The sequence below is a fragment of the Phaethon lepturus genome, unplaced genomic scaffold (genome assembly GCF_000687285.1).
Source record: "Phaethon lepturus isolate BGI_N335 unplaced genomic scaffold, ASM68728v1 scaffold4732, whole genome shotgun sequence".
NCBI classification, from domain to species: domain Eukaryota; kingdom Metazoa; phylum Chordata; class Aves; order Phaethontiformes; family Phaethontidae; genus Phaethon; species Phaethon lepturus.
In genome coordinates this window covers 123032-139116 of record NW_010521108.1, presented here as the reverse complement: position 1 = coordinate 139116, position 16085 = coordinate 123032, and the positions used below count along the sequence as shown (strand labels likewise).

Sequence of the window (16085 nt, the reverse complement as noted above, 5' to 3'; positions counted from 1 at the left end):
ATTTTCAGTACTTGTGTTTCTAAAAGCCATTAAGACATACATAATTAAAGTACAGAGCAACACATTCTGATGCACAGGGAGAACAGCTCCTGTACCTCTGGTACACGTTTTCTAAACATAGCCAAAAAGAGAATGCAGGGGAGAAATACAGTTTTACATTTACAGGAATGGGGATCCATGCATAGGTATTTCATCAAAAAGGTAGTCTGTTGATACTGATCAGCAGCTTGCTTCTTTGCCATGCAGTCTTTTTAAATAGAACAAAATGGGATTTTTGTCTCCTTGAGCTTTTAGCATTTAGGAAAAATAATTACAGTCCATTGTAGGATGTGACTGATGATCATCAGGATCAACAGCTGAATGTGAATTAATAGCTGATGTGTCAGGTCCTGTAGCTATCTACATCACGATGTTAGGGAACGATTTTCAATGATAATCCTCAAATTCCGGACTCTGTTCTGCAGTAAGGTCAGAAAAAGATCTTCTGAGAATCTCAAAGGAAATTGTGCCTGTAGAATACATAATGAGGTCTGTCTCTATTTGTGTTTTCATATCTTTCAACTGCACGACTTGTCTTTAGTGCTTATTCTTCATCTGATCCTTCAGAGTACTATGGTGCAGGAGGTCTGCTCTTTTAATCACGCTTTAGTGACAAGGGGAAGCTGTATCACATAACACTGGATAATCTACATGAGACTACACAGGAATTCTAAGGCAAAGTAAAGAAAAAACAAACTCTGAAACACCCCCAAAGATCTACTGTGTTCTAATCTTAGACCATCCTTTCTCTCCTTAGAGGCTATGTGTGGTTTAAAAGCATAGAAAATCCAAGATTTTCATGAGAGTTTTTGACAAAAATCTGAAATACGTGACAAGGGGAATTGCCATACATCCCTTAGAAGATACTCAGTGATGTGTAGCACTTTTCTAATCTGAGAAGCCGTGACTATTTACTGATTTAGTTTTTACTTTGCATTGAGAGAAATTCTGTTGCTTCTCCACTTCATGTCGTAGTAGTTTCCCTGGCAGATACACTTTAACAGTTCATACACTTAAGTGATTGTTTTCCTTCATGAGAAAAGCAGGGATAAAAAAGCTAATTTTACTGAAATGCCTATATTAGCTAACAAAGATAGAGTTTATTGACAAAGGCAAAGATTCTTCCAGGAAATGGAATTCCTTTCACTAGGGAATTATACTGCCTCCTTTGGTGGGATACATACAGAACACAAATTTAAGATCACTAGGATATTAACATTTAACAAATACTGAAAACACAAGCATTCACACTGAATATGGTACACATCAGAGAAAGCGCAAAAATACCAGGCAGGCAGCAGACAAAATTTCTTACCAGGTCATGCACAAGCTAGAAAATCATCTTGTTACTGGGACCACAAAGGCCAATGTAGTTACTTTCTATCAGAGGTTGTTCTTATAACCAGAAAATAGAATCTATTTGCTAAATTCACCTGGAATTGGACTTAGTTTGGCCAAAATTCGATTGAATACTAATATCAGACTGTGGACATAACACACATAGAAAGGTGCATGCAAGTGCTAGAAGTTTTAGGGGGCTTTGTGCTCACAAATTGCATGAACAAGTTTGTGTGTGCACAGCTGGAGGCATCTGGCAGGTCATCCAGCCTTGTGTATACACATGCTCATGCTTATTGATGCAGCGTCATACGGAGGAGTGGAATACAAAGAGGTATGCGGGCTGGCCATCCAGGTGCTAGACACCTGGTGATGTTGTGATGACTAAGAATATGTTAGCAAGATTTTTAAATGCTATTGTTATTTTTGTTTAACGACTGGAAAATACGGTCATTTGAGTGTCTCACCAGGACTGAAATGTGCACTTTTCATTTATTTGACTATGTGCTAGTGAGTTCCCAGGGCAAATCAGAGTGTCCTCAGGCATCGGCCCTTGACTGGCATCATCCAAATATACCACAGCCGTGACCTGCTTTTTTTTCTGGTATGGTATAGCAAAGATGGGAGCTATTATGATGGTTCTATACTATGAAATTCTGGGGGACTTCACAAACTGGTGAAGATGGCTTTAGGATGGCCTTCTAGGATGTGCAGTGGAGATAAGGTAAGTCAGCGTTTGGTACCTCTGCACTTCACACACACTAACTATTGTGGATTATCTTCTGTATATCTTTTATGCATAAATTAATCCACTGATTTTTTTTTTTTTTACTATGAAAATATGTTCAGCTATGATGCCTTAAAACCCAAAATATTTTGGGGGAAAAAAAAAGAGATTTCAGTGGAAGTAGGAAGAGTTACTGTTTCCCTCTTAAATATTCTAAAAGGCTGTAGTTCATAATAAGACTACTCTGCGAAAAACTAAGACGACTAAACTGCGAAACCATCACAGTTTTGCAACAACAAGCTCCAAAAGGAGTTTTATTTGTGCTTTAGAAGGATCTATTATTTCAGCAATGGTTTGCACAACTCCTGCTAACACACTTTATACAAGATTTGCTTATTCTCAGGAAAGCATAGTGGAGGAAATGCACTATAGCACAGTGCAAAGGGTTTGGCTTAATGAAGTTGACAAGTTGCAAGACTTACGCAGGTTGACATCACAACACTAACTACTTGAGACAGTAACACATAGCTCCCAAAAGCACTATGTAAAGGAGGTAAGTCTCCCAGTGAGGCAAATAAGTGATGAAGAGATTAATTCATTTATCTAAGGCTTTCCAGAGACCAAGAGAAGTCCTCAGCATTCTTGACTTGCTTGTGGTTACGTACTAGCAAGGAAGTAATGATAAAAACAACCATCTCTGTTTCATGAGCCAGTCTGCAGAGTTATTAGGGGAAGGGAAGTGTATAAGTACTCAGGTAAATGCAATCTGTAATTCTTCATACTAGTTGCTACTAGTAGCAGTTTAATTACATAGGTACAAACATGCTCAGCTACAGAAATTTCAGCCACTCAGATGTGGCTACACGATGAATTACAGGGCTAACCTAGCCCTACCGTTACCCTACTTGGCAATCATCCAGAAGGAAAGGATGAAAGTGAGACAAAAGGCAATGCCAATCAGCATCTGAGAACATGTCATATAGGGATATACAGATATGAAAATGAAGTATCTACAGTAGTGGGGACATTTCTTTTTTGCCTCGAGTCTCATCTCTTCCATAGAGCTTGATGAAGAAGGAAAAACTAAACAAGCCTGAACAATTTTTCAGTAAAATAAAAGAAAAAAGCCCTAACTGAGCAGATTATCGTTAGGGGAAGAATAGATGAGTGTCATTAATGTGCCATATCTAATTTAAATGTCGAAAGAGAGAAAAGACCATTTATCCCTTGGCTTCTTGGGTTCCATTTACAGTTCACAGCATGTGCGGGCTAGTCTTAAAATATGTTGGAAGGTTGCCCATGTGTCAAAATATGATTTTGTTTTTAAAGAGCAAACATATTTTGGTAGTGGAAATGTTATTAACTTGTTAATGTGTAAATCATACTTTTCCACCAATTCCTCTTATGTTCTTGAATATTTCTGTTATTTTACCATCTTCTTAAATAATAGTTAATTTTTACCCACAACAGAACATACTCATAAATTTGTTGGCACACTTCATAAGATCTGTTATTTTTGGATTATTAAATAGATGATTAGAAGTTTGACTTTTTCTTAATGTTTAACAAAAGCAGAGAATACTTTTGCTGAACAGCTGAGTAAAATACGAAATTTTTTGAACATCATTGTTTCCAAATGCTGCCTGTGAATTTTTTTATACATACAAGCCTTGGAAAAGAGTTAAAGATCTGATGCATTTGGCTGCTTGCAACATAATGTGTTAGATTGAGCTATTCCGTGCTGCAATTTAATGCGTGCTAGTATGGACATAATCTTGTTAACAGCAAATCTGGTAGTGTTTCTATAGGAAACTAGAGAGATGCAAATTACTTTTGCAGGAGTTAAATGCAATCTAATCTGAATTCCATTTATCTGCAATTTCACAGGTCTAATTGTTTATAGTTTCCTAATGGGACCACCTGTTTACTTCTGTTCAGAAAATAGTTTTACATATTGTATGTATGTCTAGGAAAGATACAGGTATTTATCGGGTCTGTCACTTTAGTGGTTCTTTTTGTCTCTGAGAGACATCATCCTTCTGCCACCCCCCCATCTGACTATCTAGGTACAGTGAATCCCATTTTGAGATGTCTGGCTGCCGCTGCTCTAAATACCTAGGCCTCTAATATACCAGATTTAAAGATGGACACTTCAGAACAATTCTGCTTCGGTCTGGGCCTCTGTCATCCCATCAAAGTCTTTAGGGCCACATATAGATTCCTATAGGAATTCCTAGGCATTACATGTAAAGTTGGAAATGAACATCCTGGGGTGGAAATAGGATTTACTTACAGTCAACGTAATACTGTTGTACATAAACAACCTGCTTTTACTGTCAACCTTTTTTTGATCCTAATTGCTGAAACTCATTTCTGCCATGTTATGCCATCAGGTGAAAAGCAACACAAGCATTAACTCTTTTTCTTTCTCTTTTATCAGCTTCCAGCTTGTCAGACACGAAAAATAAGTATTTAGTGCAAATGTATGCACTCCTTTTGGATGAAACAAATAGGAGCTAAACCAAAATTCTACATTATGACAATCTGTTCCCATGATTTTGGACTCGATTTTTAAAAATAGACAGTGGGTTGGATCCCACTTTACTACTCTTACTTCATTATGGCAGACTGATCTCATTTATGTAATTTTTTAAGTACCCTTCCTGTTTGGCTACAGCAGAAGAGGGGAGGTAATAAAGAAACTCATATCGGTCAGACTTTTATTTTAACGTCAGGAGAGCCGAGCGCCCAGGTTTTTCTCTATTTATAGAGCTCCCTGCCCTGCAGTATGCAATAGGCCTACTCCGAACACAGGGACTGCTGGCTTGATTGTGGTATTGTGACTGCGTAGTTTGAAAGATGTACTGATCACAATGTGACACTGAGGAGATTAACAGCATTTAATTTTTCTTAGAATTAGTTTTGCTTCAACAGAAATAGGTCTCATTATTCTGCTGAAAATTATCTGACTTTTTTATGCCCTCCACAAGGAAAAAATGGAACTATTTTCCTCCTGCAAGGAAACAGCTTACAGATTTTATTGCTGGCTTTGTTTCTTGTAAGTACTGGTTCAATAAGGCAAATTGGCCATTAGCATTTATGCTCTTGGAATAGCTAGGGGAATAAGCATTCCAATTTTGAGGACAAACATTTTAGAGGCACTTTGATATGGGTGACAAAAAATTGAACATGAATGTACTTTTCCTCAGGAAGTTCCCCTAAGAAGAAACAAACAAAAACTTTGAATTTATTATTTAGATCTTTTTTCTTAGACCATGAATCAGAGATGCACTTAAGGTACCTAACAAAGGGATTTTAGAAAAATATCTCTGAATTCTCTCCAAGGGTTGCATGTTGCACCACATTTATAGGAAATGTTGCTTTGATACTGTAGCACCCTTAATAATTCATCCTCATTAACATAAAAAGAGAAAGCAAAAAGGATAAGAATTGATGAGGGATTTTGAAAGAAAACTGCTATGAAAAATCCTAAATATTTTTTTACTATATTTTTTTATTATATAAGCTACTGGGAGCAACAGGAAAACTAATATTTTCTTGAGGAAAACAGAACATTTTGGAGATTCAAGAAAATATTCTGATTTGAAAATAATTTGATAGATATAGACATAAAGTGGTACTCAGCTTTTCTCTGCCCTTATCTTTATCAGGATTTATGGACACTTGGCTGTTTTTATGATACATCACATTCAACATGTAGGATTGGATCCAAGACCTTAATAGAAAAGTATTTTGCACAGAACATAAAAGCATGGAAGACAAGATTATTTGTAATATTCTGACAGTGAAAGGGGCTTAATAGGAACCACAAAAACCATAGCCATGTCTGGATGATAAATATATTGTTTTAAAATTTGATATTAAATTTTCAATGACTACAAGGCTGCAGAAGTTTATTTCATCTTCTCTGGAGCGGGAAGTATTTTTGCCCTGGCAGCTTCAAGAAGCTATTACTAGCTCAACAAAAACGCTTTACCATGGAGTTAATCTGTAGGTTTATTTGGAAGGTGCTGTTCATTGCATGTCACAGGGGACTATCTTACCTCTGCAGCGTCCCACTGTGGATGTGGAAATATGAAATAATGCATTTTCCAATTCTCTCTGTAATGTGGTCACATTAGATCAAAGTTTTGTGAAACTATCAAACTACAGTCTTAACAATAAATAGCTGATGTATGTGTAACTTCTTTTTTAAAGCCAGCTACTGATAATAAGGATAGTATATCCATGATCTAAACGTTGGTTTTTAACAAGAAGACAGGAGCTTGAAAAGATGTTAATTTCTTCATTAACTTTCAAAACAGTCAAAGACTACCGTCAGTAAAGTGTTGAAGCATATCTTTATGTTCTTTTACTGTTGACAGGACTTCAGGCACTGAAGTCTTCTGAGATATAAAAGGAGATAAAGCTAAGCATGTTCTGGACTGTTGAGTAGCAGCTCTTGGCAAAATGGTGCCAAATCTTGAATACAAGCAGGCCTTCAGATACTGAAAAGTGCACTTTAAAATGTTTTACAGGTTTTTTTAGAAATTCTGAAGGACTTTACATGATCTGGCTAGTAAAACTTTTCAATTTAGAGTGTCAATTGAATGCCCAAGCATAGCTCTTTTTGATTTTAGATCATAGGGAATTATACAAATGCATCAATGGAAATTAGTAGGAAATGTAACTTTTCTTAGCCTTAGAAAATATGGTCAGGAATAATAAAAGATGCTTACTATCACAAACCTCATAAGAGAATCTCTCTCCTTCTTTCTTCTGCTCAGTGGATTGCAAGTCAAAGGCATTAGACAAAGACATGACACATTACAGACAAAGCACAGAGCACATATTCTACAAAATTTTCAGATACAGGCAAAACGTACCACTACATAAAAAAGCAAAGTATAGTCCAACACAAACATTAAAATAAAGCTGGCACTACAGTTTACAACACAAAACACCCAGTGCTGGTTGAACTTTACAGATCATTAGCATGTTTCTGTGAATTAGTGTTAAGTCTTTCTAGTATTGTCAGGACATTGAATAGTTCTTGTAGACTTTTTTTTAGTTTTCATTTGCAAGCAGAAGTGAAGACCATGACTAGGTTGAAAATATGATGCTAATGATCTCTAAGAAACTTTGAATGAACAAGGAGACAAATATGACTCACCTCCTTTCCTCCCATGGACTCAAACATTTTCTCAAGCTGGACTCTTAATTGTTGAATGTTGTTCATCAATATACAGGGCTGCAAAGAGAGTACACGGCAAATGTGAGAATGTGCATGTTACGTTCGTTTTGTGTAGGGATATGTGTATTCACAGCCTCTGAGCTGAAGACCAGTTCTTCGGCAGCCCTACATTCATGCAATTTTGTTTTTTAGAGGAGGATCTCAGATTCCCGACCACTGCTGCCTCCCCTTCCTCCTTTCATTCACACTCCTCTTTGCCCAGTCAGGACACCCACTCAGCCAGTGACTGCCCATTATGCCCTTAAGACAATGTTGCCCCACAGAAAACTGAGTACCTTCTCCCAAGAGCTGCGCAGTTTTCACATCCCACTGTTTCACATCCTGAACCTTAGATCCCATGTAGTTGCTAGTCATACTTAATACAATTATGTCTGGTGGATTCATGCAAGTAGTACATTATCGTCTCTTTGACAGTAGACACAATAATGATCAAAGTACTTTGGGAATGAAAATAGACTGGGGAAAAGGGAGTGCCAGGTTGCTTTCTAGACCAGTCTTTGCAGAAAACTGTGACAGCACTGTAACCCAGATAATGGATGATGTTCCAGTATTTGAATAAATCAAGAGGCAGTTCTGGTAATAACAGAGTAATATTTCAGAAATGTACATTTTGCATTGCTTGAAAAAACAGTGAATGAATTAGGCAATGGACTTTTGTGAACATATTATTTTAGTCTAAAATATTGCTGTTTAAGCTCATTTCTTTAAGGCAGAACACAGAGCGACAGTGTGAAAGAGCAATTGCTGGATAAATACACGGTAGAAATAAAACATGGATAAAATTAAGCAGCTTATTACAAAATCATGGAAGAAAGGATCTATTACTGGAATTTTCTGTACTCAGATTACATTATATGCTAGTTTGGTGTGGTGCAGGGGAAGCAATATGACAATACTTGCTAAAAGATTTACGCTTGGCCCAGGTCAGTGTGTTCTAGTGCATGACTGGATTAGTTTAGACACTAAAGTAATGCATTTCAGTAAAACACATACACTTTTTTCAGACAACAAGAAGGTGATGGAGCGTTGACAGTCATTGATACTCATTTGTACCATTCTAGTTAATAGCATTTCAGCATGTAGTGCTGAAACATGGTGGGATTAGATTTTGGTATTCAAAGGATCAATAACATGATTTAGCTTTAGTTAGTTCTACATTACTCTCAAAGAAATTCGGTGTCAGAGTCCTCAACTGAAGGGAAAAAAAAAGAAATTTGAGTTAACTTCTTAATACTTACATTACTGCTTCCCACTAAAGCATGCTACTTGCCCTCCTGCAAAAGACAGCTGTATTTGTATAAAGGTTGAAATATCACCTCCCTTTCTGTCTCTTGAAAAATCCACAAACCCCACTTCTTCTATTTGTTTATCTACCTTCTATTAATTTATGATCACTAAGACTGTGTCTTCCTCTCCTGTGCTATCACCTCTCTTCTGACATATTCATTATTCTGGAAACTGTCTGCAGTATCACAGATCAATGATCATCATTTCTGATGGGGGAATAAATAGCTGAATATAACGTCTTGGTTCTTTTGTTCAAAATAATTGCAAATGCCTTTGGCAATATACTGAAGCTATCACATAAATACTTCATACTGAGGCAGTTTTCAAAGTTTCCTCTGAGGCTAGCTAAGGTTGCTTTTTCAGAGCCTAAGCCTACCTTGGCTCAGTGAAAAAATTTCTATTGCTATCAGTAAATAACAGAACCAGAGCTTAAAAACATTCTCATCTTATTATTTCATTATCATCTTGCCCTTCAGAATACTCATTGCAGCAATTTACAGGAAGTGGCCAGATTCAACAACACGTAAAAATGAGTGGCAAGTAAATACATAAAACCCAGTTTGTTTGTAAACTCTGACAGGAGGAGGGAGGTAAGAGGATGTATTAACATTAGATACATGTCTTCATGAAAAGCACCTTTGTATGCTTTTACTTGAACAGTTTATACGCACATTTTATAGTGTTTCATAAAAATAGTAAATGTATTGACTTGAATGCCAAAATCTAACTTAATCTTAAAAAGTGTTTGTTCTAATCTATTCTATCAACTCTAATGCAGGAGATGGACTTTTAATACAATTGAGATCACCCGATCAAATGGTCTTTTATTAAGATAAAAGTATGTATGGTAGCTTCTGTTAAAAATAAGTTATGTCCCCAAAAGCATTTGATATAATACTTTATACAATAATGAGATTAATTCCATCTAAAGCCTCGGTAAAGCTTGTCATACCAGAGTGGCTTCAGAAATCAATCACTTCAACAATTACAAAAATCCCATTGGACAGGCCATAAGACTATACACAGTTTGCCTTGATGACTCAACACTATGTATCAAAACTCATTTCTTCTAGAAAGCAGTAAGCTTTACTTAATATTAGCATGAAATTGAAAGAAATGGAAAAAAATAGCTACAGATTTTATTTCTTTTTTACATTAAATTTTGAGAATAGTTATGGTTCATATGGGGTCAAATACAGGGCAAATTATTTTAGACGAAGCTTGGTTTGGACTGATTAACGTTAAAGTAGAAGACATGTAATACATTCACTCCTCCATACTGGAGAGGGAGAGTGTTCTGTTCTTTTCAGCTCTGTATTTGCCCCGGAGGGGAGAAAGGTGAGGAATATGTAGAAGATGTAGCTGTAAAGTTAAAAATGCATGAAGATTTAAATCCTGCTAAATTATGGTGAAAAAACCTGGCAATATGGTGTGCTGGTTTATCATCTATCAACTGGTATCCAGGGACAGGATGTGGGCAAATGTTTCAAAGCTGCATCAGAGGATGTTCAGGCTTGACATTAGGAAGCATTTCTTTACCGAGAGAGTGGTCAAACACCGGAACAGGCTTCCTAGAGAGGTGGTCGATGCCCCAAGCCTGTCATTGTTTAAGAGGCGTTTGGACAATGTCTTTAATAACATGCTTTAACTTTTGGTCATCTCTAAAGTAGTAGGTAGCTCAGGTAGTTGGACCAGATCATTGTAGGTCCCTTCCAAAAGAACTATTCTATAACTGGCATGTTTCCCAGTGTTTTTACAGCTATAAGACTGACTCTTCTTACACAATGACTACAAAACTTGCCCTGGTGCTTTTACTCTTTTCAGATGTGGAAAAGATTTAGTAGTACCAGAAGAAAGATGTGTGGATATCTACTAAACTGAGTCTTTTCAATGTATTTACTGCAAAGGGCTTCAAGGTTGAAAATATCTGAAATGGGAAGTTTAAACTGAGACATGACCCATCTATATAAATAAAAGTCACTCCTCTGTAAAAAAAATTGGTATTTTTATTTATTAACTCTATTTTACACAAAATTGTGTAGAAGGAATAAAGTGGTACAAGTCTGTCTTAGCAAATATATATCTGTGGTCTGAAAAATTAGTAAGTTTAGTCTTTTGCAATGTTGCTTATAAGAAGAACCGCAATAATCGATATTCAGCTGCAGTAGACATCTTTCTGAATTCTATTATTGCGTACACGTTGGTGACCTCTAGATTGTGACAGTGTCTCACACTACTGAGAGCACTGTCAAGTATAAGTGTGTCCTCCAGCCATGCACAGGGGTGTCACACATATAGCTGAGATCTGTGTATGAGCTATATAAGGGCAATACTTTTAAAGGTGAATAGTATGAAGGTGGTACTGCAGCTATTTATCAAATTGTAGATTGGTACATCTGTACAACATACTACCAAACACAGCAAACAACACCAAATGCTGCCTGCCTCAGGAGTACTAGCTTTGTTTGAATGTCAATGATACTGAAAAGACAGTTTACATTTTCCTTGGTCATGTTAACCTATTGATAATGTTTTGATTTGCTTAACCACATCTTTAGTGTCCATATCTCCTTTATTTCTGAGTCCACGGCAATCTGGTCCTTCATTAGAGAGGCCCTTGTAAGCTGTGAGGCAACAAAATAGCACAACTTTCTTCTCACTGTTGTGTGGATAAAGCACAGAGAGTGAGTGGTAGTAGCAGAAAAGTCTGCACACACTCCCTGCCCGGGGAACAATGATCTTGTAATCTCTCTAATGAATAAATTGATAGAAGAGAAGCAAGCCAAAGCAAAATGAAAACTCAAACAGAAATATTTTCCTCTGTTTGGAAAAAAAAGATAAAGATATAGTGACCATATTCACCATTGTATAAGGCTGTTATCCAGGGAGTGTTGTAAATCTTGTAGATTTTTTTTTTTTACTTTAATACATAAAATAATATCTAGCATTCTTAACTAATTTCACCTATTCCAGCTTTTACACAGCAACGTAAACAGCTATGAAAACATGTTGTCCTTAGTAAAAAATACAGCAAACCAAAAATCCCTTCCTCCATGCATGCTTTTTCTTATATACAAAAGCGATTACATTTTCAAAAGTACAGTACGTCATTTAACGGTAATTTCTGAGGCAGAAACAAAACATAGCTTTTTACTCACCACATTTTCTTTATCACAATATGAGCTGAAGTAATTTGAAATAATTACAGCATACTGAAGAAGCACTTTGTTGATAGTCTAGGAGAGGAGAAGCAGCTTTTAAATGGTAAATTTCATAATGTAAAACAAAAACTAAAAAACTACAAAGGGAGGTTTATATAAATTACAGATTTTGCAGGTGCTTACACATCTAATATATAGTATTTTTTTAGATATAATGTAAACAGTCCTGTGAGCACATTTTCAAATAAATCCCTGCACAACAGATAGTGGGTTGTTCTTAATGGAATGTAATCTTCAAGAGCAGAGATACTTTCAATTTAGTCATACTGTTTTTGAGAAGCATTGAGAGCTCTACTTCTTGCAATGTGCTACATACTTAATGGAACAGTAGCAAGCTCAAAAAATCCTCTAGGGTGACAATGCATAGCTTAAAAATATAATGGAAAAATAAGACCAAGGGAGCACTGTTTAAAGCCTGGCCATTTGAGCTTACCTTACAGTAACCATGTAAATAGGAACTTTGTTTGCAAATGGAAAACTGTTGCGATGGAAGAACAGGAATAAATGTAAATGCAAACTTTATTTTAAAGCTATGAGGACTATAATGGAAATCTAAAGCTTTTGAGGAAATGTTACAATCCAAACAGAAAGCTGGCCTAACAAAATTGAGTTTATCAAACAGCAGATGAATAAGAACTACCACCTCAGGACTTCAGCCAACAATACTGTATTGACATACCATGAATTTTGGATTCCCTTGCACTGACGAATTAGATAATTGCATTTCACTGGATTGCTCCGTTAAGAGAATTGTAGTCAGTGCTTAGCAAAAATAATTAATTGTATAATCGATAAAGATATGAAATCTCAGAGAGGATAAAACTTCTCAGACTGGTAAATGGTTTCGACAAAGTAGATGAAAAACTGTCTTAAACCACAGACAGCACGTATTTCTAAGGATCCTAGTCAGAGAGAGATTCTCATCAACATTGGAATTACTGAGCTTTTAAGTACATGGCAACACAATGTCACTCTGAAGCTTAATTGAGATGCATTGATTTTAATTTACCTTTGCAAATCTTCTCATTAAATGAGATAGTGCTTCTGGATTAGGACACTCCAGTTTCCTAATAATCTCAAAGCTTTGATTGAGCTGTGTGAAGACGTCAACCACAGAACAAGAGAAGAGGGCATGATCTGATGTTTGCTGAAACTAGAGAGAAACATGCAAATGAGTTAATCCTTGGTCAGAGATGAAAACTGTATGACCTGATTTTCTTACACTTGAAATTCTTCCTAGAGCAATAAAAAGTAATAAATAAAAATAAATTTTAAAAAAGTCTCACTGATAATACTGAGAAATGTGACTTTTCACATTTCTATTACTTTCAAACCCCTTATAAATAAAACCAAAATTCTCTTTCATGACATCAGTATTACATCAGAGTTTAGCGAAACCATAGATTGAAGTCTATGGGGAGTTTAGGCAGATGGAATTAGAGCAGGAATTTGTCCATAGGATTATTTTCCAAGAACCGTTCCTGACTGCATATCTCGTGAGGTCTAACAAGGATACTATGGGACCAAATGTACTTCTGGTTTTGCAATATTAAATAACTGTCTGAATCCTTTCTTTCTTCTTTTCTTTAAAAAATAAAGACTCACCCCATCTTTCTTGTCTCTTTCTAGTGCTCCATGAAGAAATTCCATTGAAACATCCTCGTTTTCATCCAGCCACTGAATGACAAATGGTTCAAACCACCTGAAAATTAAAACAATTTTGTAAAGTAAAGTACATTTCATAAAGATCCTGAGAGGAGAGATACCACGCCACGATGACATAGCACCCAGCAATTTGGCATCATTTGTCTTCACATCTGTTCTAGTTACTAAAAAGTCCATCATCCTAGAAAAATTTTTGTCGCCAAAGACAATGTGGCTACCAAAAAGATTTCCAGGCTTCTGTTTTACAACACTCTAACTGATATACCCTGGTGATGTAGAATTAGCAGGAGCCATCAGAAGAATGTGCCCGTTTTACAGGGGATCATAATTGCACATTTTTTAATTTTAGAATGCCTGTTTTATCAATATTTGTTCTTTGTTAACATTTATTTTTTATTTGTATGTAATATAACTGGGAGAAAACTTTGTTTTAATAGAAGATCAGCCGTGTTTTAGTTGTCTGTAGTTTATTTTTAAAAGTTTTAAAGTAATAACAGGCCCCAAACCATCTTGGCAAATTATCAAACTTGCAGAAGATTAAGGAATGATGTTAAGGATAGCTCGTATAAAAGGACAGGATTGAATAACTTAATTGCAGGAGGAAAGGTCAAAGTGAAAACAACAGCTGAATATTAACCCAATGCAGTACGAATAATTTCAGTAGTATATCCCATTAGCATTCTATCTTTATCGAAATTTGTGTATGAAACAAATGCAGGGGCCTATAACTAATACTGCTGCTGTTCCAACATTTCATATTTTCTTTAGGCATTTTCTGACCAAAATATTTTGTCATCTATGAAAACTTGCAGTTACAACAGTTGGGTGAAGAATCCTATGAAATAGCTAATAGCACTTTTAGTACCTGCACTATTTCATTTGATAGAATGAGGAAAGAGGAGGAAGTGCCAAAAGTAAAGAGTTGTTAGTGCTATGCACCTTGAGATCTTGCACAAACTTGAGCACAAGTATTTGACCAAAATAAACCTTGCACTAAGACCAAATTCGTAGGAGACTTCCCTGTATGCTACTTACAGAGAGTATTCAGGCACTGCATCCTTGAAAGCAGAGAGTTCTCGCACATATTCATTATAAAACCATTTCACTTTGAAGTGCAAATTCATATAATCTGTGCTTTTGCATAACCGCTGCTTTTCATGTTCTGTAATAGAAGGAATTGAAATAAAAGCATTTAATAGCATTCTGAAAGTAAATAACATTCTTGTACCTCAGTGCACTACTGACATAATAATACAGTACCTGCATTTTAAAACACAATTGGTTTGATTTTTTTAGGGGTAGTAATACCCACAGTTTCAATCTTTAGGTTCTGAGTACCCTTAGGAAAACAACAAGAACAAAACAAAGACCAGATCACAAGTTAGGCTTTTCAGCTCTCTTCACTGCAGTGAGGAAACCCCACAAACTTGCTGACTTCCTGTTCTTTAGATTCTTCTTTAGCTGTTATAAAATGCCTGAGAAGCTGTGTCAGGTATCAAGTTAGAAAAAGACAACTGTAGCTGTGTAAGTAGCCAAATGAAGTAACAACTATAAATGCCAGTCCTATATGAATCTGTGAAACCTGCATTAGTAAAAAGGCTGCATTTATCACATATGTGATATGTGTTAACAAAGAGGAGACAACTCCGCGCTTATACAGTCATCTCATTTATACAAGGCACAAGTAGAAAACCTGGTTTAATAAAGTGTTTTTGGAGTTTTTCAAATGGGCTTCTCCACCTTCTCAGCATCCTCCTGTTTTCAACATACTGGATATGCAGATGATCATGGATGGCAGGAGTCATGGAGCCACCGGTAACCACCTTCTGCATTTTTAAAGTCCGACCTAATTGGTTGGGAACAAATGTCCATCTTTCTTCCACGATTGTGATCCTTATTTTAGCTGATACACTACGCTCTGCAGCCATTCCCATCCAGCCACTTCAGGCCCTAGACAGCTCCATTCTTTCACTGCATTAGCCAACAGGCACTTTATCTTTGCTCAAACCTTTTCCTTCTCCCACTGCAGGAAACCACGGACCCACAAATATTGGGCAGAAGAGTCCTTTCACATACTGCTCACAGCATCCTAAAATCTCCACAGATCTCATCTGTTTGCGGTGTCGTATCACTTGCACGTTCTTCCTTAAGCAAAAGACTAATCTCTTTTCTCAGCTCCCTTAAAAAGTAACTTAATACAGATGCTCAACAGGAATGACGTTCTTGTGTAAATAGTATGTATTGTGAACTCATCTCCTTCAAACCTCCTTTTTGCTCCTTACTTCTGCTTGCATCATAACATAGTATTACACAAATTTTTCATATATATTTGGATGTGAACCGATTTTTATATAACAGTGGGAGCATCCCATCCCCTGTCATACACACCCCTGAATGTAGCACAGTTCTCTGTCAGTGCAAATGGACTGTGAAATACACATTCTGTGTTTTTCAGATCTGACCAGGTACAGTAAGAGGAAATTTTTAGTTTTATTATTATGCGAAATCAGCACTCTAGTGGTATCACGGTGCCAGAAGAAGAATAAGTTTTTCA

At 36.4% G+C, this 16085-nt stretch overlaps 1 protein-coding gene across 1 annotated transcript in view; it reads right to left on the bottom strand.

Annotated features, from left to right (window-relative positions):
* Positions 1 to 16085, bottom strand: part of UNC13C (unc-13 homolog C (C. elegans)) — a 163971-nt gene that overhangs the window by 31395 nt on the left and 116491 nt on the right. Inside the window, 5 exon segments of the mRNA XM_010281395.1 lie at positions 7278 to 7355; positions 11804 to 11881; positions 12876 to 13019; positions 13472 to 13568; positions 14567 to 14693. Of these exon segments, the coding sequence (XP_010279697.1) occupies positions 7278 to 7355; positions 11804 to 11881; positions 12876 to 13019; positions 13472 to 13568; positions 14567 to 14693 (524 nt within the window).